At 38.0% G+C, this 27,762-nt stretch overlaps 1 protein-coding gene across 29 annotated transcripts in view; it reads right to left on the bottom strand.

Annotated features, from left to right (window-relative positions):
* Positions 1 to 27,762, bottom strand: part of ABI1 (abl interactor 1) — an 86,905-nt gene that overhangs the window by 4,021 nt on the left and 55,122 nt on the right. For 2 of the 29 annotated variants that reach the window (XM_040988109.1, XM_040988110.1), the window contains 10 exons: positions 21,743 to 21,919; positions 18,729 to 18,743; positions 17,921 to 18,021; positions 16,657 to 16,797; positions 13,270 to 13,370; positions 12,783 to 12,784; positions 12,392 to 12,470; positions 11,186 to 11,188; positions 8,102 to 8,275; positions 1,414 to 1,599 (listed from right to left, as the gene is read on the bottom strand). In XM_040988109.1, coding sequence (XP_040844043.1) covers positions 1,414 to 1,599; positions 8,102 to 8,275; positions 11,186 to 11,188; positions 12,392 to 12,470; positions 12,783 to 12,784; positions 13,270 to 13,370; positions 16,657 to 16,797; positions 17,921 to 18,021; positions 18,729 to 18,743; positions 21,743 to 21,919 — 979 coding nt within the window. Of the gene's footprint in view, positions 1 to 1,413; positions 1,600 to 4,445; positions 4,537 to 8,101; positions 8,276 to 11,185; positions 11,189 to 12,391; positions 12,471 to 12,782; positions 12,785 to 13,269; positions 13,371 to 16,347; positions 16,351 to 16,656; positions 16,798 to 17,610; positions 17,617 to 17,920; positions 18,022 to 18,728; positions 18,744 to 21,301; positions 21,316 to 21,736; positions 21,920 to 27,762 lie in introns of those variants that run through there. The other 27 variants (XM_040988115.1, XM_040988127.1, XM_040988124.1 and 24 more) reach the window with 23 other exon arrangements.

The following is a 27,762-nucleotide window of genomic DNA, read 5'->3' as shown; positions in this document are numbered from 1 at the left end:
ACCAATCCCATTTTCTAAGTACTTCAAGTATCTTGATTATCCTCTGAAGGCATTTCTGTTTACAAAATCTTGAAATTACACAAAACTAGACATAATACCAGCCTTAAAATAATTTTTTAAAGTACAATCAATTTGGCACATAGCAGGTTGAAGTTCAGCTGATTTTTTGTAAAAATGGCTTTTAGCAGTCATTTAATAGATACTTGATACATAAACTTAAATTCAATTATACCACCAGCATTTATTCACATTGTGATTATAAAGGTAACAAAAAGGTTTCAAATATAACTGTACTAAATTGCACTTAATCTCAAAGTTTTAGTTATACTACAGGTCAAATATAGGCCTATTATTGGGGGTAAGGGGGAGGAATGCTGTTATAGTAGCTGTGACAGACCAGACAGCCGGCAGAGTGAAATGCTTACTACCTGCACAAAAATAATATGCTGGCCTCTGCTATAGGACCCATTAGCTCCAGCTGTGAAGGCAAATCTTTTAATCCTGCTCAACTACCAAGTGTATTAAATGTGTCTTTCCAAATCTGTGACCTGTCACAGTTATTCCAGAGAATGCTTTACAATGTGAGAAAACATGGGTACAAATACAATTCAAGACTTGTAAAGTATGCCATCCTCATATTAATATTTTAGCATATGGGAATCTAAATATAAAGAAAAATTGTCAAATTAACTTTAGCATCAAAATATTTACTGTTCAAAAGTATAAAAAAAAATAAATTTACTTTGGAAAGGAAATCAGTTAAGGAAATGACACCCATAAAAAAGCAATTTGTTTCAAAGGTTATTTACTAAATTACAAGCACTTTTCAGAAACCTATGAAAGTAGATATGGAAACAGCACAACACTGAATGGAGGAGGTGGGGTGGTGAGAATCCTGACATTAGATCGTGTCTTCCTCCTCCACATATTTCACGAGAGAGCTACAGGGAGCATCAGGTTACCGTAAACTTGGGTTTGAGCTGTATATAATTTTGTGAAGTAAAATCATAGTGATTTGTCTTCTCCTTTATAAAATCATCCAGCTGAAAAAGTTCTTTCTCATAACAGTGCCAATAGTTTTAAATACTTAGAAAGAAAAGATTCTATTTTAACTAAAACAACTTCAAAATCTTTTAAGTCTTTACTTCATATATATATATTATTCCCCCAGTATGTCAATTACCTATCCTTTATCCTTGATAGGTAAAATTCAGACCTTTAAAATTCAGGCTGACAAAAACACACATTTTGAATAAACCTATCTATCATCATAATTTTAAATTTAAGCAGAAAGAACCCTGTAATGTCCAGGCTTAGACCGAGGTGAATCTTCATGGGTGGGAAGCAGTTCAAAGGCTGGGCAGAGCTGGACAACCAGAGGCCCTCCACAGCTGGGTGAGCTGGCTTCCTTACCTTTTTCGATGTAATTCTTGGGGGCCCAAGCAGGGTCCCCATCAGCATATGGATCACTATACTGAACTACGGCAGCCTCCTCATCTTCATAGTCCACTGGTGGTGGTGGAGGCGGTGGTGGCGAGTCATCAAACATGGGGATGTCATCTGGAGGAGGTGGTGGTGGTGGAGTTGGACTATCAGCAACTACAAAGATTCAGAATGTTAATTTGAATCAGAAATCAGCCTAAGTGACCATTCTTAAAGTTATTAGAATTTAAAGAAGCTCTAATTCTTCTACAGCATGCACTATAATAAAACATGCAATGATTAGAAATAAAAAAGCTTGTGTGTTAAGTTTATGCTATTAAGAATAATTCTGAAATAATAAAATAAGCTAAAAACAAGGGCTCAAGAAATCCTACATATTAAAGAATGCAAGGTTAGGAGATAATGTCTCTTTTTTTAAGGAGGCAATAAATGTCCTTACTGATTAGCATTAACCTGCCTACCTACAATAAACTTGATGCCCTATTTCTCACTTGAATTGTAGTGAAGGAGTTACACTATAAATTATACTAACAGTCTGATAACATTTCATTATGCTCACCCACTGCTGATTTTGCCTTTTTATCGATTTAACTTCCTAGATATTAAAAACATCCAAGAGACAGATGTTTATTCATTACTGTTTTGAGAAAAAGGAAAGTCAGTGGCATTAACTCTGCTTCTGTGCATATAGGCTTTCTATTATCTCATTTAAATTTTAACTAGAAAAATTGAAAACATAACTCTCAGCTACCAAAAGTTGATATAAAAAATACAGATTTTCATAATAAGTTTTTAATGTACAAGGAATGAAAATTTTCAATTATTGCCAGAGATAAGGGAAAAGCTGGATCCTTAAGATCCTATTTTCTAAGAATACATCCACAATTAAGATTTGAACATAAAAGTATTGAGGGAAGATGTAATAAAAATAAAAACAGAAAAAGGAACTTAAATGAAACAATAAAAATGACTCACACCTCAAATTCTAGACAACTGTGGTATACATGTGTTTGTGCTTTAAATAATCAAGGGTATAAACAGCAACACAAAAACATCAGGTTGTAACTACACAATTACTATAATATCTTGAACAAATGCTCCCAGTAGCAAGGAATTCAAAGCTGCAACACAACTAAGGCTCCATTTAAATGTGCGACTCACACATTTCATGAAAGCATGTTTATCTAAAGTGGCACGGGAATTGATGTTGTACCTTCAGGGTAAAAGCTCAGAATACAAAATACTAACTCAATGCCTATTTCTGGGATTATATCTGTGATCAATGAAACAAGTGTTTGAAAGTTTACTCCACTCTCCTCAAAACAGTATGCTACAAATATAGCTAAAGAATACAGATTTAAAACAGTTGTGGATGGTAACCATTCTTTCACAATCATTCCAATTCCGTGATTTTACTCGATTTTTTGGAGGGGAAGGGGGGGATGAAAAAGGCTACTAAAACCAAATCATGAAGCAGCATTTAACCTAGCAGCTGAGACACAGAGACGCCATCATGGAGTACTGTGGGAGTCAATATCCCATTTTAGCTTCTTACTCCAACTTCTTGCTAACGTAGATCCTTGAAGGCAGTGGTGATGGCTGAAGAACTAGGTTCCCAACACCCATGTGGGAGACTAGATTCAGTTACTGGTTCCCACTCTGGCCTGGTGGTTGGGGAGTCAATCAGTGGCTGAGAGTGCTAAAACTATCTTTCTTAGCACCGCACATAATTAGTTTAAAGATGCACTCTGATATTCGTCACCAACACATGTAAACACACTGCTGCCCTGTTAGAGGATGCAGTGGTCAGGGCACTGCTCTCTGCAATCCATTACTCCCAATCTGGATGCCCGCAGAAACCAGGCATTAGAGAAAACAATACTGGAAAATGTTTCTTTCAAAAATATAGTTCTGTGACACAGTTTATCAGCAATTTTCCTGGCCTGCTCTCAAAGAAAGCAGATCTTAAATCCAGTTGAGGATTAGGGAAACAAGGTGAAAAGCTGACAGAGGTCCTTAGGTCTGAGAAAAAGAACCAAAATAGCCCCAAGGGCCTCTGTGGCAAAAATCATGCATGTTTAGAGTGATAAACACTAACAATCTTCTTCTATACATTAAAAATGATTAGGTCAGGAGATTAATCATGATTAAATCTATGACTGATCCACAGATTAACCATGACCTTTTAACGCACAAAATGGATTCTCACTGTTGCCATTTTAGGTTACTGACTAATAATTCTCAGCAATATCCTACTTCAAAAGTGGAACTGGAGGATCAGTGATTTAGCCTTCTTATTTTTTACCCACTTACTGTAAATGTTACAGATGAGTTTATACTCTGAAATGTCAACACTTTGCAACTATAGTGTTTTTGCAATAAGTCCACAAGATCGTGTATTTCTTGAAGGTAGGTACTTTGTCAATTTATTCCTATTCCTTCAGAGCCTAGCACTCGACCTTGAGCAAACAAACACCTGATGGGCAGAAAGTGTGAGAATACAGAGAACAGTGCAACGGGCTCAGCCAAAGCTGGAATTTCTCAGTCAATTCTCCTGCAGGATGAGCTGGTTAACTGAGGTATTCATTCCACTAAAGCATGCTGAGATCTATGTTCATGGATGATGGTCTAAAATGAAGTAATTCAGATCACAGTGTAGCTGCAATCCAGTAAAATTTTTAAAACATTTCCTGATTCTTCTAATAACCACTGGAAGGTTGAGGTGTCTACACAGTTTAAGTTTTTACATTTGGTTTCTCTTTCCCAAAAAATATGCAACGATCAGGTTCACGTTTCAGATCATAAAATACATAGGAAAGCTCTAGGTTGAGGTCAGTAATCATGCACACAGGAGGACAACTGAAGACCGTGCTCTTCAGTTTCAGCGACGAATCTGCACCTAATTTTCAGGATTAGCGTCTCAGTCAAAGGAAATGATGACTCATCAGCCATGCATGCTATAAGGAGACAGCCTCTACTCTGATAGCTCAGTTTTGCCAAACTTACTGTTTTCCTGCACCCTGGCCACGAAGCCTGTGAGAGGTATCTGTGGAGTCAACTGGGGCATAGGGGGAGGGGGCGGAGCGATAGAAACTGGTAGCAACACCACAGTATGGGGGAAGTAAAACAGATAAAGGAAAGAAAAGGAAAACAAACAAAAAGCAGAAGTCAGTTACAAGGACCACAAACATAAGTATGCAAAGAACAGTTTGCAAATGAAACAAAACAAAACAAAAACAAAACAAAACAAAACCTGCAGAACCTTCTTCAAGCTCATTTCCCACAAACCAACCTAAGGTCAAGCTGCTGTCACCCATTGGTTAACTCTATCCAAGAGTATGCATAATTTAATCTTAATGCTATATCATTTGGGAGGGGTTTGAATTTAATGACATTTTCACATTCATGAAATTCATTTTTCAAATTCTAAGGAAATATTTCAGGCAATGAAATACCTACAGAGGTTTCCAGCACACTGTATTTTGTCATAACTCTATAAAGCTAATAGGTTTGACTGACTACCTTTAAGGTAATGCTACAAATTCAAACAAAAGTAAGAAAAACTATGCAACAGCAGTTTATTTCATAGATAAGTATATTAATTACAGGCTTATTTCTTAGAAGACAGCTGTTACTATGCACCTAAATTTATATACACAGCTTTCTTCTGCTTATTAAAAAAGATATTTATTCCTTTTTAAAATTGTTTTAATAATTTTTTTAATGACACCACTGTTGAATGCACTAGGGGATAGAAGTTCCCTATCCACCCCAAGTTAATTAATCAGTGTTTCACAGGATGAGAGATCTCAAAGGACACCATTTTAATCACTATTCTCGAAAAAGAAATCTGCTCTCTGGTAAGCTACAATCTGAATTATCTGCATGGAGATGATGCCTAAGAGATCATCCAATAACTGAACTACATCAGAACACTCTGGAAAGGACATCATTCATAAGAAAGTAATCCAAATGGTCATGTGGACAGCAAGTCTTTTAAAAGTTGCAACAAATTGGAGCTAAAACATGTTTGTGCTTACTTCTTTGTTTTATTTTAACAAAATAGTAACTAGTACAGAAAAATTCAAAAGCACTGCATAGAAAAATCCAGCCTCCTGGTAGTCACCAAGAAGTGACACTAACCTGACAGAGCAAAACAATTTTGTTGGTTCCCAAGGATGAACAAATTATTTCAGTTAAACCAATGTTCGGTTTTGTTGGCAAGCTTTAAAATGACTGCACTCAGTGTTCAAAGCAACAACTTAAAATAAGGTAGGAGCAATAATTCTGATTCAATAGCAAAAAGCCAACATCCAATTAACTAGGAAATTAGCCCTCTTCATTTTGATACTCTGCATATAAAAGGCTCTAGGATCAATAAAAGGATGTATGTTTGAATTTAAAGACAAACAGAAACCACTATTTTCACAAACCTCCATGTTTTAGAAACAACCCTTAGTAACTAGCCATGCTGGTTAGAGAGTAAAGAAAGAGCTATGCTGACCAGACACTTCTCACTACCACAATGAGACAGAAAATATGCACATCCAAACACTAACAACATTTATATACTACAACTATACAACACCAACAGGAACTCAGACTGAATTCAGAAAACATGGGAGCATATTTAAAAAACAGGATCAAATTTTCTCTTCAATGTTCAAAAGTCGTAGACATCAGTAGTGAAATGTTTTGTTTGAAAATAAACCACCGGGCTCAGTGTGGCAGCCTAGTAGGTAAAGTCCTTGCCTTGCATGCACCAGGATCCCATATGGGCACCAGTTCTAACCCGTGCGGCCTGCTTCCCAACCAGCTCCCTGCTTGTGGCCTGGAAAAGCAGTCCAGAACAGCCCAAAGCCATTCAGGCTCCAGGTTCCTGGCTTCGGATCAACACACCTCTGGCTTTTGCAGCCACTTGGGGAGAGAATCATTGGATGGAGATCTTTCTCTCTCTCCTCCTCTCTGTGTATCGGACTTCCCAATAAAAATAGAAATAAATCTTAAAAAACAAAAACCACCAAGCATTGCTAAAATAAGAAGGCACGAAACATGCACTGGGTGGAAAAAAAACAAACCCCACTGGCCGAAATGTCTAAGTGGGAAAAAGCAAAACAACATACATATTGATACGGCCTAAAACTTGCAGAATATAAAAAAATGTTAAGTCCATAAAAACTAGTAACAAAATTTAATCATTGCAAGTTTCCAACACAGGCTACTCACAATACCAAAGGAAATGTAAAGTAAAGCAGTTCTCGGTCAGTGGAATACTTATTATTTCATGACAAATTCTATCTTTAAAGGGGCTATATAAGGCCTGATGCAGCAGCCTATTGGGTGCTGAAGTCCTTGCCTTGCATGGGCCAGGATCCCATTTGGGCACTGGGTCGTGTCCCAGCTACTATACTTCCCATCCAGCTCCCTGCTTGTGGCCTGGGATAGCAGCAGAGGACGGCCCACAGCCTTAGGATGCTGCACCTGTGTGGGAGACCTGGAAAAAGCTCTTGGCTCCTGGCTTTGGATCAGCTCAGCTTTGGCTGTTGCACTCACTTGGGGAGTGAACCACTGGATGGAAAATCTTTCTTGCTGTCTCTATTCTGTGTGAATATGACTTTCCAACAAAAATCAAAATAAATTTTAAAAACAAAAAAGTAAAAGGGCTGTATAAACTTGGGATCATTTAAGAATTTTGACATTTCTTCAAAAGGGACTTTCAGCTTTCATAGCTTTTTGCAATACAACCTTCAACTCTAAAATGTGTTAACAAAAACACACTAACCAACCAAACCAAACCAACCCCCCCAAAAAAAAACCTAACAAGAGAGTCTCATCTTAACTCAGCTTTGAAATAGCTATTTCAGCCACCTTCCCATGCATTCAGCAAGAATTCAGTGGTTTTAAAGTATACTAATATCACAGAGAGCTCCAAGAAAAACTACAAACAACCTACATGGCAAAATGTAAGAATAACTTTGAACCTGTAACAATTAATCGGACAGAGGTTCACACTGGATTTTGTTGTAAATTTGCTCCTTTTCACATGAAGCAACTTAGTACGGAATGTAAACTTAATGCTTAAGTCAAAGGCCCTCAGTACTTTCAAATTTTAGCAGCTCATAAGACACTGCAGTTAGTGTTGAGATGTGCAATTTTAGGTGAACAGAAAGCAATCAAAAGAAAATCCTTCCCCACTATTAGAATTATTCAGAGAAGAATAAGAAGGCATCACCACTACTCTTTTTTTTCTTAACTCGTTTTGGCATACATTAGCCACCTTAAACGTGATAGCCAGCAATTTCATTAGGTAGTTTAAATTTTCACAACCTTTGTACCCTTAATGTTATCCTTATTGAACTGTTTTCAAACCATAATTTATTTCATTGTTTTGTTCTCTAGTTCTATTTTATACCAGAGTAATAAAAAGAGCTAAATTATTAAAGCATTAGTCAAATTTTAGTATACTAAGTATACTCACTAAGTCTACATTTTGGAAAAGAGCGTGATAAGCAATTATTCTTAAAATTTGAGGTCTAACACTCTAAAGCAAAAAAATCACTATGAAATAGCAAAATTGTTGTCTATCACTGTTAAAAGTTGCAATAATTTCTTCCAAGGGCGCTCCACTGTTGTTGCCCGCCTGAGAACACAAGCTTACTTGAATTCTGAGAATACAGTGGACCTCCATTAACATGAGGTTGAGCAGTGAACTGAGCAGTCACAGAGGGAGTGCGTCTGTATCCGCCAGAAGATGTCGAGGAGGTGGTGGAGTTGTGTCGAGAGATCTGCCTGGTCATTGTGCCATACTGGGAACCAGGAGCTGAGCCCGGGGCTGCAGGAAAGCATTAGTCAAAGGCAACCAACAAACAGACTTGAGCATCTTCGTCACCTCAGAGAGCACAACACAGAGGGTGGATTCACAGGTGCAGACAGGCAGCACTTTCAAAGCCCCCAGCACACAATAAAGAGAAAACCCGAGTTAAGTATCCTTAAGGTTAAAAACAGAAAGAAATACATATACCATGTGGACAAAGTCACAACACAAAGTAAGACACATGCTTAACCTTTTTAACCAAACATAATCCCCAAAAGCATTTTGCTTAAGTAACATACACATTTTTGTGCCTTTGAGAATGCAGTCAGCCCTCTATATCCATCAGCTTCACACCCTCCAACTGAAAATACTCGGGGGAAAAGCTGCATTTGCATTGAACATGTGCAGGCTTTTCTCCTTGTCATCATTCCCTAAGCAACATAATTTAACAACGATGTATGTGGCACTTAACTGTACTAATCATAAATAAATGGCATTTTTAACATATATGAGAGCATTTGTCCATGTTTAAGTGCAAATTTGCCACTTTATTTCATTTTTATGCAAACTACCTCACCAACAGACTAAGTATCAAAAGACAGTGCAAGGTGGAAAACATGTCTCTGGAAATGCGTTCCTATGTGCTTTAAAATTTTTCTTTCCAATGGGCTGGGCACTGTAGTCTAGCGGCTAAGTCCCCACCTTGCATGCACCAAGATCCCATGGTATCCTGGCTACCCCACCATTTCCCTTCTAGCTCTCAGCTTGTAGCACGGGAAAGCAGTCAAGGACGCCCCAAGGCCTTGGGACCCTGCACCCGCATGCAAGACCCGAAGAAACTCTTGGGTCCAGGCTTCAGATGGGCTCAGCTCCAGCCATCGTGGCCACTTGGGAAGTGAACCATAGTATGGAAGATCTTTCTGTCTCTCCTTCTCTCTGTAAATCTGCCTTTTCAATAAAATAAATAAATCTTTAAAAAAAAAAAGAACAAAAAAGATGGAGGAAAATAAGAAAGAGAAAAGGAGGACAGAGGCAGAATACTTACTAACTACTGATCCATTCCCTAAATGGCTGCAATAGCCAGGTTGAGCCAGACCGCGGCCATAAGCCAGCAACTACAAGCCCATCTCCCACGCAGGTAGCAGGGACCCAGCACTTGAGACATCTTCCTCTGCTTTCCAATTGCATTAGCAGGAAGCTGGATCAGAAGCAAAGTAGCTGGGATTCAAAGTGGAAATCGGATAGCGTCACAGCATATGTAACAACCGAATCTATTGAAAACTCGTTAACTCTTCAATTTTTACAGATCACAAAGCTGGAAAAAACGTTTTGCCTCTATAATATACGTTATTTTAAGGCAGCTTTGTTAAGAAAACTATGTGTTATCGTTCTCTATGTTTGGAAGGATTTTTTTCCTGAAAGCAATCTACTCCTTGGTTTTTAAGTTATCATGCACATTTTTGGACTGTTTTAAGCTTCATTTGAAATGAGTGATTGAGCATCCTGTCATTTGATTATAGTTCACAGTTTCTATTTCCCTGTTGGATTAAGGCTTTCACTTTCTATTTGTTGAACTTTTTATCTGGTGGAGCCATTAAACTTTGGACAGTAATGTAAATTAAAAATATGCTCTCATACAGCAAGTAATATTCAACTATCAATCCCATAGGATAATATTTAAACTGAGCATGAGCACTATCAACAATAACATTTGATCCAAGATTATCTTTGTGAGCATTTCAAAAGCTTACTACTTAAAAGGTTAACAGATTTCAAAGTTAACCATGCTTCCCTAAGTTAGCATCAGGATTGATGGCATGCCCCTTGTCCTGTGTAAACACCAAACCATGGCAGAATAGCAAAACGCATCTGAGTCTGATTTCTGTTCAGTGATCACTTAAATCTAAGAGGTCACACAAAGCTCTAGATGAAGTCAAACAGCAAAGGCTGTTCATTAACAGAAGTGTTCATATATAACATTTCGGAACTCCCAAGCCATAGGCAGTCAATTTTTTTAATCATCTACATGTTCACCTTCTAAACAGAAATAATTTTTAAAGTAATGATCCATTCCAAAGAGTGCTAAAGTCTGTAAAATGAATTTTATATTTCTCTGACTTGCATAAGAAGTATATAAAAATTCAAGTTACTTATTCTGGATGACACAAAAAGTGAAAGCCAATTATTTAGCAAGTTACAAATATGCCTACTTTAAAATCTAAGTTTTTACTGAGATATAAATTATAATGCCAATGTTGTAACACTGGTACATAAAATTACACAGAAACTTACATATTCATATCTGTAAATATACTTTAAAGAAAAATACTAAAAAATAGAATATCAGTGATGTTACTAAGCTTCCTATGTGCTATTTTCTTGGATTCCTAATACCCCACAGTTTGCCTGGAACATTTTTTTTTTCTATGTGTATATATCTTCTTAACCACAGATATAGACCATCAATCAACACACTGCTTTTTTACAATCTATAAGTTTGTATGATGGAATAAATCTGTATGTATGTTGTTGAATCGTTATTTTTCCCTGATACTATTTTTTATGTCCTGGCTGCTCCACTTCCCATCCAGCTCCCTGCTTGTGGCCTGGGAAAGCAATCAAGGACAGCCCAAATCCTTGGGACCCTGCACCTGCGTGAGAGACCTGGAAGAAGCTCCTGGCTCCTGGCTTCGGATCAGCTCAAGCTCTGCCCGTTGTGGCCACTTGGGGAGTGAATCAGCAGATGAAGATCTTTCTCTCTATCTCTCCTGTCTCTATAATTCTGGCTTTCCCAATAAAAATAAATAAATCATTAAAAACCAGAGAACTAGAAAAGCTTTCATCTGTGGATTACAGGTATAAATAATTATCACACTGCAAATTAAAACTGATGCATCTTTAGAAAACATGAATATACAAATAGACAACCTGCTAGCTATCAAAGCACTGACTTTTCATATCTCTCTAGAAAATTCAACTGCACACAAACAATAAAATGAAAATGGAAAAGGTAAATAATGCAAATAGTTCTGACAGCAAAAACTCCCTGGGTTCCTTAGCTATACATATTTGGAAAGGAAACCAACTGATAAATCTACAGTAGATCCACATTCCACTTGACTAAGCAACAATACATTCCAAAGTGAGTGTGTCAACTAGCAAACTCACACCAGCAGTGTACTAACCTGTTACCATGTTATCATCACCAACACTGGAACTCCTGGCCTTCTACACTTTAACCTCCCTGGTGGGCATACAGTAGCACATCATTATGTCTTCAACTTCAATTTTTCTGATTATTCATTAACTTTGGGGCACATGCTTTTTACTAACACTTTCTATTATTATTATCCTTTTAATTACCTCACTTTTCTTTGAATCTATGTGCAAATGCTTTTACAACATAATAGCTTTATTTACCTAACCTGAAACTGAGCCCTCAATATTTGAAATACTTCATTATCCATTTCTACCCAAATCACTGGTTATCGTTAAGTATGTAGGCTGAAGTTTTTAAATGGAATATAAATCTGGAATTATTTTTTATGTTCAATTTAGTCATTCCCAACTTGGCTGCAATTTAAAAGCATTTTATTGTGGAACTGTCTGATGGGATCCTGGGAAGGCATGAAGACGGCGTTTAGTCAGTGTTTCCAACTGTGATCCACAGGGAAACTCGGAGCACTCACATCACATGTCACTGTCCTCCCCATTCTTCTGTCCCCACCTTCACTCTAGTCCTCTAACTGCTATATAAACCAGAGAGCTGAAAATCAAGTTTCACTTGCAGGGGAACAACTTTGCATTATCAATTTTAAATCATTTTTTAAAATAATCTCTGCTATAATTTTTTTTTTCAAAATCTAAGCAGTAAAGGAAAACCACATTATTATGGTCATGAACCAAGATTAGAAATATTTTATATTACAAGAAAGGTTATCTTGTTTTTGATTACTGTGTACGTTAAGAGGATTTTCACTAAAAGGAATTAGTGATTACTAAATTGAATACTTCAACTTTATGTATTATTACTTACAACCTAATAACTAATAGAAGCTAGCAGTCCATTAGCTATAGAGGAGTTCATTACGAACTACAAAGCAAACTACAGCTCCGGTAAGAAAGCAATCTCACCTATCACAGGGCTCCCTGTAAGATGTGGGGGTAGAGGTGGTGCTGGTGGAACTGCAGAGGGAGGGGACAGAAATATGTTCTAATAAGAGAGTTTTGGTGAGAATGTGAGAAAACAAAGCTAAACATTCAGAAGCAGCAGGAAAGTATAATGAGTGACAAGAAACAAGAAAAGGACACTTATACATACAGCATATTCAAAAAAACTAGGAATTTCACTAGGTGGAAAGGCCAGAGTTCAGACCTTCTTCAATCATCAAATAAATACACCTATTTTCATATATAAATTTCTTTTTTTTTCTCAACAAGATTGAAAATCTATCAATTATTTTAAGTGTATGTTAACAGTACAGATACTTTATTTAATGCATTTATTTATTACTTTTCTAAGAACTTCTTATCTTTGAACACTTTCTAAAAAATAACAGAACTTTTCCTATTACAGAGAGTATGTATTAACCTCACACATGAATATACAGGGACAGAACAAGCCAATGCCTTGCAATAATGATCAACAACGAACCCTGAGAAAACAGCGTTCACCCCCACAGACACCAACCCAATGGCGGAGTACTACACAACACTAACTTGTTCTTGAAGAGAGATGTCATTCCTGCCTAGAGTGGCAGACAAAGTGTATTTCTAAAGCAAAAAGGCCAAAAAGTAATTTAACAAACTACTGAAAATGCGTCGCATATAGTGAGTAACAGCTGGTAATGCCCTAAAACCTTCATGAAAAACTACCTAAAATCACTACTAAGTTTGTTAATAGCCTTTGTTCCAGTAGCAATCGCAAAGTAAAGGTTTATTTCATCTGACACAATTATTACAGTCTTTCATTATACAGCTCAGAAACATAGCAAACATAAGAAGCGGCGTACCTGCTCCGACCGTGGGTGGGGACGGTGTAGGCACAGCAATGGGAATGCCAATGCTACTACTTCCACTGTTTTCTCGACTTCCACTTCCTCCACTACTTCCACTGCAAAAAGGAAAACAAGGGAAAAAAAAAAAAGGAAAAAGAATCAAATCTTCAGACTTACCAGAAAAGCAAACTTCTTTATTATGACACACTTTCTTCAATTGCTTATTATAAAACTTAACCCTTCCCCTTCTCTCTATAAATCTGATATGCCTTTCCAATAAAAATAAATCAACTTTAAAAAAGCAACCAATCCTATTGTAAAATAATATGAAATCAACTCATTGCAGAGAAAGGTGGTAAGATGGAATTTCTTTGGAAAACAAGCAAAACAACAAAGACAGTAGTGTAGCCAATACTGAAGGTTCAGTGAGAACATTCTGGAACTGCTGATAAGCTATAATCAATTGCCTCCTACTCTCCTTCCTGTGAATCTACTGCGCTTTCAACTTTCAACTCTCATCCTCTCTGTAACTCTTTCAAATACATAAATAAATCTTTCAAGAGGGATGTAGGAGTATGGCACTGTGGTGTAACAGTTAAAACCATCAACTGTGACGATCCCAATATCCCATATAGGCATCAGTTTATGTCTGGGCTGCTTCACTTCAGATTCAACTCCCTTTGGCTTGGAGAAAGCAGTTAAAGATGGCCCAAGTGCCAGGGCCCCAGCTACCCTGGTCAGAGAACTGGAAGAAGTGCCTGTCTTGGACCTGGCCCAGTGCTGACTGCTGCAATCATCCACAAAGTGAACCAGCAAATTGATGATTTTATCTGTCTCTCTCTCTCTCTCTTTTTGTCCCTCTTCCCTTTAATTCTTTCAAATAAATAAAATCTTAAAAAATACTGCTCCCGTTGTCGAAGAGTACAACTGTGTACAACTGTGCACTCTTCAGTTTTCCATCATATGTGCATAGTAATGTGTGAAAACACTTATGTTTTGTGCAAACTTAGGTTCCATACCATATTTTAAAATCAACATCATTTGCTCAAAAAGCCAAAAAAACTCAGAGCCAAGATTTTCAATGTCTGGATAAAATTTGTTATTTTTCTCTTCCAGTATGATCATTCTGTAATTAGATGATCACATATTAATGGAAAGAAGAACCATTTACGTTAACAAAGAAGTGTAGACATAAAGCATGCCCCAGTGCCCTCAAGCCAGTGCTTCAGCCCTATCACTGCACTGCAGAAATACAGATACTGCCGCACTCAGGAGTCTCTCCTGCAATTCCTTGCTCACATGTCTTTTTCTAACACAGTGGTTGGCAAATTATGGCCTGTGGGATAAAATTAATCCACTGGCCAATTTCCACAAATCAGGAGCTAAGAATGCTCTTTACATTTTCATATAGGCAAAAATACAAAGATGAATAGTATTTTCTAACACATTAAAACTATATGAAATTCAAGTTTCAATACCACAAATACAGTTTTACTGAAACACAGCCATGCTCATTCCGGTACATATTGTCTATGGATGTTTTGTACCATGGTGACAGAACTGAATAACTGCAACAGAGGCCAGCCATATGGCCCAACAAATCCTAAAATATTGACAATCTGGTCCTTTATAGGAAAAATATGATTCCTGTTCTAACAGAACACACTCCTGAAAAAAAATTACACTTAATCAATTACATGACTAGTAGCTAATGAAGCAACTCTTTTCATCTAAGCAAAATTGTTCTGGCTCCTGAATGTATTCCATCTCATTTTTTACTTTCCACTGGAATTTTTTTGCCCACAACAATTTTTTACAGCTACATAGAGCAAGCTGCATAGAGCTCATTTTCTTACATCATTTTTAAATGAAATGAAAACACCATTTTATTTCATAGGGATCACTAATGAAGAAACTCTTAGTAACTGGCTGTTGAACAGAGAGCTTCTTCCAGGTCTTCAAAGCAACTGGGTCATCTTATACTGCTTTTTCAGGCCATAAGCAGGGCACTGGAAAAGCAGAGCAGTCAGGAAATGAATCAACACTTGATGATATGTCAGTCAGAGACTGCAGCTTCACCCACTACACAACACTTAACTCAATAGTTTACTAACAACAGCAGTAGCAACAAATACCAATTACCTAATAAATATCTCACAGCTTGATAAGCCTTATTTACTTGAATCCCCAAAACTAACTGTGCTAAATTAATAATTTAACAAGTCAAATGTCAAGGCTAAGTTCTTTCTCCAAACTGTCAACTTGTTGGGGATGCTGCATTTACTCATTTACTGACATACATGAACCTTTACATGAGAGTGCACTCAATTCATATTAACTCATCAAGCTGGATACTCAACAAAGAGTTCACTGTTCTGAATATGTTACACTTCATTTTCAATTTTTAAAATCCCATTGGGTGGGGTCTTTTTCTTTTCTTCCTTACTTTCCTTCATTCATTCTTTTTTATTGGGAAGACAGATTTACAGAGACAGATTACAGAGACAGAAAGAGCTCCCATCCATTTGCTCACTCCCCAAGTGACCTCAATGGCCAGTACTGAACCGATCCAAAACCAGGAGCCAGGAATTTCTTCAGGGTCTCCTACATGGGTGCAGGATCCTAAGGCTTTGGGCCATCCTTGGATGCCTTCCCAGGCCACAAGCAGGGAGCTTGATGGGAAGTGGAGCAGAAGGACACAAACAAGCACCCATAAGAGATCCCAATGCATGCTAGGCGAGGATTTAGCCACTAAGCCATTGCATGGGATCCTTTCTTTCTCTTCAACTTTGAATTTCCAAGTTAAATAAATAAACCTTAAAATATATATATATATAATATATTTATTTGGAGAAAAATCCGTCTGAGTAATTGACTTCTAAAACATTCTTTTGGAATTGTTTAGAACTATACAACACTTCAGATTAAGCTAAACAGAAATGCACAGTTGTTATCAATTACCCAAGTTACATACATGAACAAATACTAGATAATCTTTAAAAATTTAAAAGGCGGAAATATGGCAATTCTTCCCACAATATACCTATAAATAAAGACATAATGTCATTGTAAAATTCTTCCTGAAATCTAAACCTTCTTGCCTCCAAACACCAAATATTCAAATCATGTTGTGTAACTTCAATGATACCTAACCTCTTCTCCAAAAATATTTGAGTGGTTGCCTTGCACTTTTGAAAATGACCACTTAAAAAAATCTCTTTAGCTTTGACCCAAGTATGTACATGTCAAAAGAAGCCACATAGTAAACTGTTAATAGCATGAACAGAAAAATAGAAAAGATAATTTACGACACAAATTTACAGGCACTGTTGGGCGCCTTTTCCAGAAGTTTCTCACCAGTGCCTGACACACCCTCCCAGATGTGCAAATAACTGGCTTTACCTGTGTGTCCTTGGTCTCTGATTTAAAGAAGCTGTCCGGCCTGGACTGTGCTGACTGCCAAGCCTTGCAGGACTCGTCATGTAGTCATTAGGGACTGTTGGGGGTTTAACAGGTTCCAGGGTTTTGTAAGGCGTATTCCGCCTAGAGAAGCATAATGGAGAAAGGAACAATAGAAAAGGTCAAAGAGTATTTCCCCCCTCAAATCTGTGATTGTCCCTTTGTGATCAAGTGTTAACAGAATTTTCAAAAATATTTTAAAAATATTCTTAGTTGGGATATACAAATTTTGTAACTTTATCATGAGAACTTTTTTTTTTCCTTTTTAGGAAAACCATAGGAAAGAAAAATTTAAAGTGTCAATCTTATTTTTTTAAAAAAGAAAAGCCTAGCTTTTAAATGCTCAATACGATGAAACGTCGGGAGTTACATGATTCTTGAGCCACTGTCCCTCTCATTCAAAGGTAAATATCTCCCTTGCAACTTATTCTTCACTCAATATGAAAATACATGGAGAAGTACATTCTGATTTTCAGATGTACTGCAATTAATCTACCTCATATATTTTCCCAAGGGAGAAGGGGAAAAAGGATAAAAATGGAAATGAAATCTTTAAAAAAAATTGTGTATCAACACTCTAACCACAAACAAGAAACTTAACGTAACAGTTTCTCTGTTAAAATACACAATCCCTCAGTGATACATCAGCAAGTACTGAAGCTGTTTAGTTAGGATGAGACCTGGGAAGGAAGGCGCCATCAGCTGTTCGCCTTCCGGTCGAGCTGCACCAGCATCAAGGGACCTAGGCTCACCAGCAACAGCACAGTTAGCCCTTTTCCAGGGACAGAGTCTCGACTGCCACACAATGAGGGAAACAAAAAAGCTACAGGAAGGACAGGAAGCCAAACTACACCGCCTCGACCAGTCACAGGGCCGTCAGACAAATCCTGTGAACACGGGGAACTAGAATGCAATCTAGAATGCCATGATATAAACCAAGTCAGACTTACACCTTAAGAAAAAAAAAAAATGAGAAACCAAAACAATGGTTACTACACACGCACACACAATTATTTTTTGGTGCAGCCATCTACAGAGAGCATAATAAAGTGACCAAATTCATTTTAGATTTGCTACAGAGAAATATGAAATGAGTTGGTAAGAAGCGGGACATACTGAGACTATCCCACAGCCGGGGTCTATCTGTTCACTCATGGCACCTCTCCTGCCTCAGACATTCCTCTGTGAAATGCAGCTGAATTCTTACCCCAATGTTCCCCGGCCTGACATGGGAGGACTCGGTGGTTTCTGAGTAGGAGGATTTGTTCTCGACAGTGTGCCAGTTCTTGCAGGCTGGTTATTTCCATGCTAAAATATGGAAAGAAAAGCTTTTATTTTTGTATCAAATTGTTCTCTTGGTGTTCTAACACTTTGTTTTGTTTTGTTTTTAATATCAGAATGTAAAGTAAGGATTCCCAGACAATTTGAAGACAGACTTTGGTACCATATTTAAGTCATGGAAGCACCTGTACTCTCCTGTTTCTGTGTTTTGACCATTCTAAACCAACTTATGGCAAACTTCATACCATATAACTATATTTCATGTAATTTTATTGTTATGCATTAAAACAGAGATAAAACTTTTTGAGTATTTACTAAACGTCTGAAATGAACATATGAACTACAATCTCAACGTCAATTTGCCAAGATGCCCACCCCCCAAAAAAATCAACTTTATCCCATTATTCAGTAACAAAGTCACATGATGTCTGGGAAACCTCTTAATTGTAAGTCAATGTAAAAAGCAAGGCAACTATCAACAAATGAGCAAAGCAATAAATGTTAGCAAAATTAATGTTCCTCTATAAATGCAGATGTCAATATATCTTTGATATATTAACACAGCCAAGCTAAATGTTGCCGATTTAAACTGAGTCTGAATATATTTAATCTACATAAGTCCTACAGGGAAAAGCAGACAGACATAAAGGAGAGTTTTCAAATTTTAGTGGCTCTGCAGCCTCTATCAATATAGCAGGAATACCGTGGGCCAAACGATAAGTAATGTCTCTTACCTTGGCTTTAAGCCACTTTATGATGGCAAAAAAAGAGGGGGGAAAAGTAAGAATTAATTCTATAAAGTTACATCTGATAGGAAATGTTTACATTTACAGTTATCTAATTCATGTTACTAAGTTTTTTTTTCTAGCCACATTTCAAATATTTTGAGAAAAAAAAAACAAAAACAAAGCACGACATCCATTAGCACTGGGGACTATTCATGTGTTTCCCATATTTTACAGAAAAAAAAAAAATTTGTAAGGCAACAGCCACCTTACACGCCATTCTCATTAAGCACCATAATCCCTTAGGTCATATAGATTTATCCTATGGAACTCTCATGAATCACAGCTGAAAACACAAAAAATCACATTTGATGTGAATACAAACACTGTGACACATTAGATGTTAATCTATTTTAATATACCATATTGCATAAGAGCTATAAATTCACTGTATAACCAATGTCAACGTGTATTTATTATGTGAGCAGTAGTATGATAATAAACTGCAAATGTTAAAATTTAAAATCACAATTGTTTTCAGAGCCGCAGAAGGATTTAGCATCATCACACACAGCAATAGCTCAACTGGACTCTTACTGAGCGTCTGGGAACCCACTCACTTCCAGAGTATGATCTGAAATCCTGACCAGCCTCATACTAGTAGTTTAGTCACAAACTGTTAAAGTTTTAAATTTCTCTGATAAACCAAGTTTGTCAAAATTCAACACTAAAGAACAGCTGCTTTGATTCCAATGTATGTTATCACTTCTTTGAAAGATGTCTAGCAAAACAATGTACACAGCCCTAAGGCACCACTATTCATACTACAACTTTAGGAGGGGAAAAAACACAAAAAATGTAATTTTGGAGTTTTAAGGTCTTTTTATAGCATCTGAAACAATCTAACCACGACACTTTACATCTCAAGGAAGAAAAGCAAATTACTATGCGACTGAGAACATTTAACCTATTACGGAGTTCAGCCATCTCTATGAAGTTTGTTTACATAAACAGATAGGTTAGGGATTTGGTAGGAAGTAATATTTAAAATATACTGTAATTAATGTTCCCAAATACACCAAAACAAGGCTGCTTCTAATTTTCTTAAGATTTCATTTCAGGAACTGATATGGCAGCACAGTGGCTTATGCCAGCACCTGTGACAATGGTCATATTGTTGTTACCATTCAAGGACACGCTGCTCTGCATCAGATCTAACTCCCTGCTACTGCACCTGTAAAAGCAGTGAAGATGACTCAAGTGTTAGGCCCCCAGCTTGGAACTGCTGGCGCATGTTTTCAGCCTGTTCCAGCCCCAGCTACCATAGCCATTTGGGGGAATGAACCAGAGAACTGACTTTCAAATATATGTTTTTTTAACATTTAACATCGAACGAATTTTCCAGAAAGTCCTTCCTCATTGTCCCCCAAGTAGGGATTACAGGACCTTACTTTTCAGTTGCATACAGGTTAGGACAGCATTTCACCATGTTCTATTCAGTTCCTTGTCTTTCCCACCAAGTTCACTCAGGCTTTTTTTTTTTTTAATACAGAAAATAAGACCTAACACATTTGGGAAATCTGTCACTATAATAGATTGTATATTGTTATGTTTTTGTTTTTTAAATTACCCTAGAAAACTTTAAATACAGATAGAACTATTGAAAGAAATTTTAAAATGTTATGAATACATAGCTGTCAAAATAAAACATTCTTCTGAATATAAAAATATACATATGTGTTTTTTTGTTTAAAAAATCATTTGCTTTCCTTAATAATTACATTGATGGTTGAAGAATTTTATTATGTCTGAAATCTTAGCTTGAGAACACAAATTCCCTTGGCTTCATTCCTATCTGCTACACAGTAGATTATAGCCCACATACTACATGTACAAACATCAGGAAGACCAAATTTATCTTGGAAATCATGCATCAGCTCACTCCACTACTGAATAAACATGCAACTTCACCAGTCAGAAACCAACAACAAATCTTTAAGTAACAACTTTAGTAACAACAACCACAAACTCAACTCTACCCAAGTATTTTCTTTGTGTTATTTTCTTGGACTTGCCCTCACACTCCCAAAATGTCTACTTAAAAAAAAAAAAAAAAAAAACTGGGCCCAGAGGCATGGCCTAGCGGCTTAAGTCCTTGCTTTCAACACGCCAGGATCCCATATGGGCGCCAGTTCTAATCCAAGCAGCCCCACTTCCCATCCAGCTCCCTGCTTGTGGCCTGGGAAAGAAGCTGAGGACGGCCCAAGGTCTTGGGACTCTGCACCAGCATGGGAGACCTGGAGGAGGCTCCTGGTTTCAGATTGGCTCAGCTCCAGCCGTTGCGGCCACTAGTGAACCATCTAACGAAGATCTTCCTCTCTCCTCCTCTCCGTATATCCGCCTTTCCAATAACAATAAATAAATCTTAAAAACAATAATAAAAGAACAAAGTTTTTATAATATACCCTCTAAAATAAATTTGGAAAGCATATAAAATTAGAATTTTAAACAGTTCTTTGGGGACAGGCATATAACATGGAAGACCAATGCCAATTAAGGCATCCCATACTGCAATGCCTAGCTTCAAGTTCGAGCTCTACTCTATTCTGGAGGCAACAGAGGATGGCTCAGGTATTTTGGTCCCTGCCACCCACGCAGGAGACCTGGCCTGAGTTCTCAGGTCCTGGATTCAGTCTAGTCCAGCTTTGGCTGCTAAGAACATTTGAGAAATCAATCAGCAGATAGATGATCTTGTTCTCCCCCCTCTCTTCCCTCCCACAAAATAAAGACCAAATTCAGTTGATCATAAAAGCCAACACATGGAATTCACAACATAAATTTATAACACGAGGCAAGGATTGAAACAGTTAATTGCAACTAATATTAAACATTTTATGAAAATTATGTTAAGTGTCAGCTCATGAGAGGACCTTTAATCAGAAGCTTTTCCTATCATACTTTCTAACCAAAACACTGACTGAATGTGCAAATGAGTTCAAGTGAACAGAAAATAAAACGCTTACCTTGACACCATGGCCCACATCATCCAAGACTGTATAGTCAATAGGTTTCCGAATATACCTTACAGGGCGCTCCATATTTGCAGGTGCTATTATTTTGTGAGTTCTCGATGTATTCTTATTGGTAGTCAAAATACCAATCTCTCTTCGAGCCACTTTCTCTTTATGAATATCCACAGTCTATATTTTAAATTCAAACAAAGTAAGAAAAAGTTATTTGGCATAACAAGTAATACAAACAACATCAACATACACTGCATCAATCATAGGTCAGACCACAGGATGTCTATTTTTTCCAGTAAATAGTGTATCTTTCTCAAATTACAGAAATTACTATCCTCATGACTCAAAAGCATAGAATGAAGGTGTAAAAAGAGTACAAGCACCAACTCATTTAATGGATTTGATTCTAAAAAGTCCAAGGACAGGAGAACTGCTCGGAACAGCACACATGCCACACAGCAGAGATGCAGACTATCTAGTAAGTCAGTCACAAATGCCACAAATGGACACCTAAATTCAGGGTCCCCTCAGCCTCAGGTTCCAGCTTCCTGTCCACTGTGCAGCCTGCAAGGCAGCAGGTAACAGTACCTCATATACTGCCACTCATGGAGGAGACCCAAAATGGTTCCAGGTTACTAGCTCCAGCCGTTGTGGATATTAGCAGAGTGACCCAGTGCATGGGAGATGAATCTCTCTGCCTTTCAAACACATACACACTTACATATATAACATAAATATATACATACAAAATGCTAATGGTAGCGATTCTCTGGAGAATGAAAAATAGCTCTAAAAATCTAGTAATCCTTGCTCTCAGCCATGCAGCTGCATCCCTGTAGCAAGAATTTAAGGGATGTTATCTTGACAATGGAGCAACAAACTGCCCAGGTTCATGTGAACTCCTATAAAGAAATGAGGCCCAAGTAAGGCAAAGAGACTTTAAAACGACATACAATGCACTGTTAGATACAGCAAGCCCAGGCAACCTCCATACTCTGTAGTTTAGTGACTGATACTGAAGTTCACACTGCAGAAGGGAAACATGACCTTCATGAGAAATCTCCACCCATTCTGGGTATTAAAATTGTGGTTTCTACTACTAAGGACATAACTGGAATTTCTTACATATCTGTATTGTGACTGCTCATAACATCCAGAAGAAATCACGTCCACTGTCAGAAGCCCATATACCAAACCACTGACAAAAGTGGGGTCCCTGAATCCACCAATCCCTTTGTGTGACAAGTCTCTATGCACAGAAAACTTCAACAACTGGAGCCTCCAATGAGAGGAGCAGCCCCCAAGGAGGCCCTCCATGTCTGGAATGTAATGCTCACTTGCCACAGCTACAAGGTATGCAGGCTTCTTCTGAAAAGAATTCCACTGGGGGATGCAGAAACTTAAACTCAAGGATTAAAGGCAGGAAGAGCTGAACAGGCTCTCTTATCAAGGTGAATGGTACATTCAAGAATGCAGCCAGCCTGGCCCCCAAGACGCATCTTGACAGTACATGAAAAAGCAGTACCAGTCCCTGTGGAAAGAATGACCTTCCACTCTGTCACCTAGGCTCCCTAAATCCCTTAACCTGGTTCACTGATGACTGAAGACAGTTGAAGCACAGTGGTGGCCAGTGCTTGTGCTGTTCAACCTCAGAGAAGTCACAGGGAATAAAAAGGTATACTGCTGTTTTCTTCTACGGGCAGATCTTTGAGAATATCTTTGATTCTCAAAAACAAGGCCAAAATTCCTCCTTGAAAATTGTGTTACACTTGTATTGACACTTTTCTTAACTTATTTTTATTGGAAAGTCTGAATTACAGAGAGAGAGAGAGAAATCTTCCATTTGCTAGTTCACTCCCTAAATGGCCACAAAATCAGGTGGAACTGATCTGATCCAGAGCCAAAAGCTTTCTTCGGTCTCCTATGCAGGTGCAGAGTCGCAAGGCTTTGGGTCTTCCTCTACTGTTTTCCCAGGCCACTGTTTTCCTCTGTTTTCCTTTCCAGGCCACTTCCTCTACTGTTTTCCCAGGCAGGGAGCTGGATGGGAAGTGGATCAGCCAGGACACAAACCATCAATCACCCTTTTGGGATGGTAGCCATTGTAGGTGTGACGCTGGTCCTTTGTATTGACTCTTGAGCAAACCTATTTGGATTGCCACTGGGACAACAACTGATGACAGATTTTAAAATGCCATAAACTGTGGATATTAGTTACAGTTGCTGATAGAACCATCTAAGTCACAAACATAGATACTCTCAGTTAAAGAACTAGTGTGCTGCCCAGCACAACAGCCTAATAGCTGGGTACTCACTTTGTACATGCCGAGATGCCATATGTCCACCAGTTCATAACCTGGCTGCTCCACTTCCCATCCAGCTGCCTGATTGTGGCATGGAAAAGCAGTAGAGAATGGTCCAAGGGCCCTGGGACTGCACACCCATGTAGGAGACCCAGAAGATGCTCAAGGCTCCTGGCTTCAGAACAGCTCAGCTCTGGCTGTTTTGGCCACTTGGGTAGTGGGCCAGCAGACAGAGGATCTTCCTGTCTCCTTCTTTCTGTAAATCTGACTTTCTAAAGAGGGTAGGTAAGTCTTTAAAAATAAACAAATAACTAAATCTTTTTTTAAAATCACAGTGTCTAATGAATCCAACTGGAATCAAACAATTGGCCAGGACTGTACAAAGCAGACTAACATCACTGCTGCCAGAGCCCTATCACACTAGATATAGCAACACAGCTACCATTTACAGAACAGTCAAAGAATAAAGGATGCGATCTCTGTTACTGATGTAGACCACTGTCCCATCCCAGATGGCGACTCCTGGAAAAGACCTACATGCCTTATTGTGTTTTGACCCCTGCTTACACATGGTAGAACTGAGAAATTTCTGGCTTTTGCCCGGCAAAGCTCTGGCAAGATGCAGCCACCTGGAAAGTGACTCAATGGATGGAACATCTCTGTCTCAACCTCTCTGTAACTCCAACTTTCAAATTAAAAGGAAGAAAGGCAGAACAGGACAGGACAGGGCAAACAGGAAAGGAGGAGGAAAGAAGGGAGGGGGGAGGGAGAGAGGGAGGAAAAGACACAAGGAGATCAAAGAAGGAAGGAGAGCACTGTTCTAAGCTGCAGACTGGTGAATGTGGTCTCAATGTCACTTCAATGTCACCTTAAATTGAGTAGGTCCCAAATAAAATATATAAATCTATTCAATTTTATTTCAATGTTTCTATTTCAGCTATTACAGCAGCCAAGCATCTATTACTTAACCTTGCACATACCACCAATAAACAGTAGGAGGTAAGGAGGTTTAGAACATGTGTGTAACAACTACATGCCTATGTTTATCAAGCAAGAGTCAGTTCTGGGAGGAAGACTAATTCCTTCTCATATTTTAATTTCCATTTTCCTTCATTTTCAGATAGCAAAAAAAAAGTGTGACATTTAGGAAATTAGTGGAACTTTAACATTTTTAAGAGACAGAGAGGCAAAGTGAAGACTAGAAGCTCCCATCCACTGGTCCCACTCATCCAAACATCTGTGCTGATGAGGACTCAGCAAGGAAGAAGCCAGGAGCAAGAACCTCAATCCAGCAGGAATCCAATTCCTTCAGCATCACTGCTCCCTACCACTCACATACCCACTATAAGCAGGACATGAAATCAGAAGCCACAACTGGTTATCACACCCACTCTGCCCAGAGACCAAGGACTTAACCAGCCTAATGTAAGCCAGCAGAACAAACTCCTGCTCCAAGAAAACTAGCTTTTAATTGTCATATGGTAGAGACAAAACCAGTGCTGCTGCAGCTGAGATAGACAAGAAAGATCCAAGGGACCATCTCACAGGAATCCCAATCACACTCCCTAAGAAAAAACAAGTCCTGATTCACTATAGGTCAATGCCAATAAATATATTTATATTTGAAATATATACTAATGAGAGCTGATAGCTATGAAAATATAATATAAAATGCTCATGTTGTAATTTGGGCACTTGATATGGTATTAAAGTACCACTTCAAATGTACACATCCCATACCAGCATATCTGCATGGAGTCTTGCCTCCGTTTCCTGCACCCTACTAATATGTACCCAGAGTTTGCAGTCATAACTGAAGTGCTCGAGACCCTGTCTTCCACCGAAGGCACAAAATGGGTTTTGGGCTCCCGGCTTCAGTATGGCCAGGTCCTGGCTGTTGTGAGACTTTGAGGAGTGAGCAAGCAGATCAAAGATCTGTCTTGCTTTCAAATAAGACCAAAAAAATTTTTAAATGTAATTTTAATCCCCTTTGGGATATGGAAACACACAAGTAAAAGACTCTGAATTCATCAATTTCCACCCCACCCCAAAGATTTATTTGTTTGAAAGGCAGAGTTACAGAATCAGGGAGAGGTCTCCTATCTACTTCAGTTGGCCACAATGGCCAGGCCAGGCACATGCTCCTCTGCTCTCCCAGGTACATCAGCAGTGGACTGGATTGAAAGTAGAACAGCCAGAACTCAAACCAGCATCCATATGGGGTTTCCAGAGCTATAGGCAGAGACTATGCCACAGCACCAGCACCACGGCTATTCTTTTAAGTTAAGAATAAGATAACTTTCACAAAGTGTTTAGCTTCATTGAAGTGTGAAAAGAGAAACGAAAAAAAAATGATTAACATTCCTGAAGCAGCACCAAGAGACTCCATACAAAAAAATCTCATTTTAGCTGGCCATATTAAGCAGGGAGAAGAGAAGAAAAGAAGAGGGTAAAAGAAGAAAACCCAAGTATGGAGAAAAACACCAACAAAGGCAGAGGCCGGAAAATACAACAACTGCTTACAGATTAGATAAAAACTAAAAACAGCAGAAGTAAAAAGAAACTGAGCTCTACTCTTAAAAGCTAAAGAAAAGGATATAGAAATTAGCAAGCCAAACTTGACTTTCTTTTTCAAGGGTCAAGCAGGAAGAAAAATTTTTAACAAATATGGGTAGATTAATAATTGAATGAATGTCATGGTCAACAAGAATTGTAAAGGAATGTCTAAAATACCTAAAGAAATCCTGTTTAGAGCAGATGATAATTTCTCACAAAGAACACGGAAATAAAATGACAAGTACCATCAACAGACAAGATTTTAAAATAAAATCTAAGGTATAATTTTTAAAAACTGTTATCTTAAAATATGCCATTTTTAATTCTCCTGTTTTCACTGTCATTTTCAGGAAATAAAATAGCACATATGCCTCTCATGATCTTCCCCACCCAAAAAAACTCCTTCCTATCATCAAAAATAGAAAGGCAGGCAGGAAAGAAGTAGGTCTTGGCAACAACACTGAATGTTACACATATTTTTTGCAATATCATATCAAAGGTCTTCTATTTCAACTGTCACAACTACTGTAGCAAGAGCACTATGAGTTTCAAACTAAGAATCTTGCATATAAGTAAGTAAGAACACATTAAGCATTTGCTGAAAAATGTAACTACAGGACGAAAACTGAAATCCCTTGGCCTTGCATAGAAACGGGAAAGGGGAATAAAGAGTGTGAGAAAGCGTAAAAGCATCCTGAGACACAGAGGATGCCTTCAGCCCAGAAAGAGACAATCTTTGTCTGTTCCTGCCCATTTGGACCAGACTCTGAAAATGGCTCTCAGCCCAAAATTCTGTGTTACAGAGCTTTGTTCAATAAGCTCCAAACAAGGTCTCAAATCATCTTCTTAGTTAACTTGATTCAGAATGACTTATATATACACACTGTAGCTTGGTCTATTTAGAAAAAAAAAATTAGCTGTAAAATTAGACTCTGGTAGAAAATATGAAACACTTGGATCAGAATTATCCTAAAACATTTTATCCCAGGCATAACGGTCAATTTTATCCCAGGGAAATGGTCAATTAACACTTTGACCCATGCTGCAAATTTTTAGCACCACCAAAGACATTTTTCTGTTTCCTCCCTATATACTTAGGAATTTAAGACAAACCCTAGGATATTCTAGATAGCATGCATCTCAGAAAAGACTTATGTGCTTTAG

Source organism: Ochotona curzoniae, unplaced genomic scaffold, assembly GCF_017591425.1.
Source record: "Ochotona curzoniae isolate NIBS_2020 unplaced genomic scaffold, NIBS_Ocur_1.0 contig_4797, whole genome shotgun sequence".
Lineage (NCBI taxonomy): Eukaryota > Metazoa > Chordata > Mammalia > Lagomorpha > Ochotonidae > Ochotona > Ochotona curzoniae.
The sequence above is the reverse complement of the archived record's forward strand: the minus strand, read 5'-3'. Positions and strand labels throughout refer to the sequence as shown.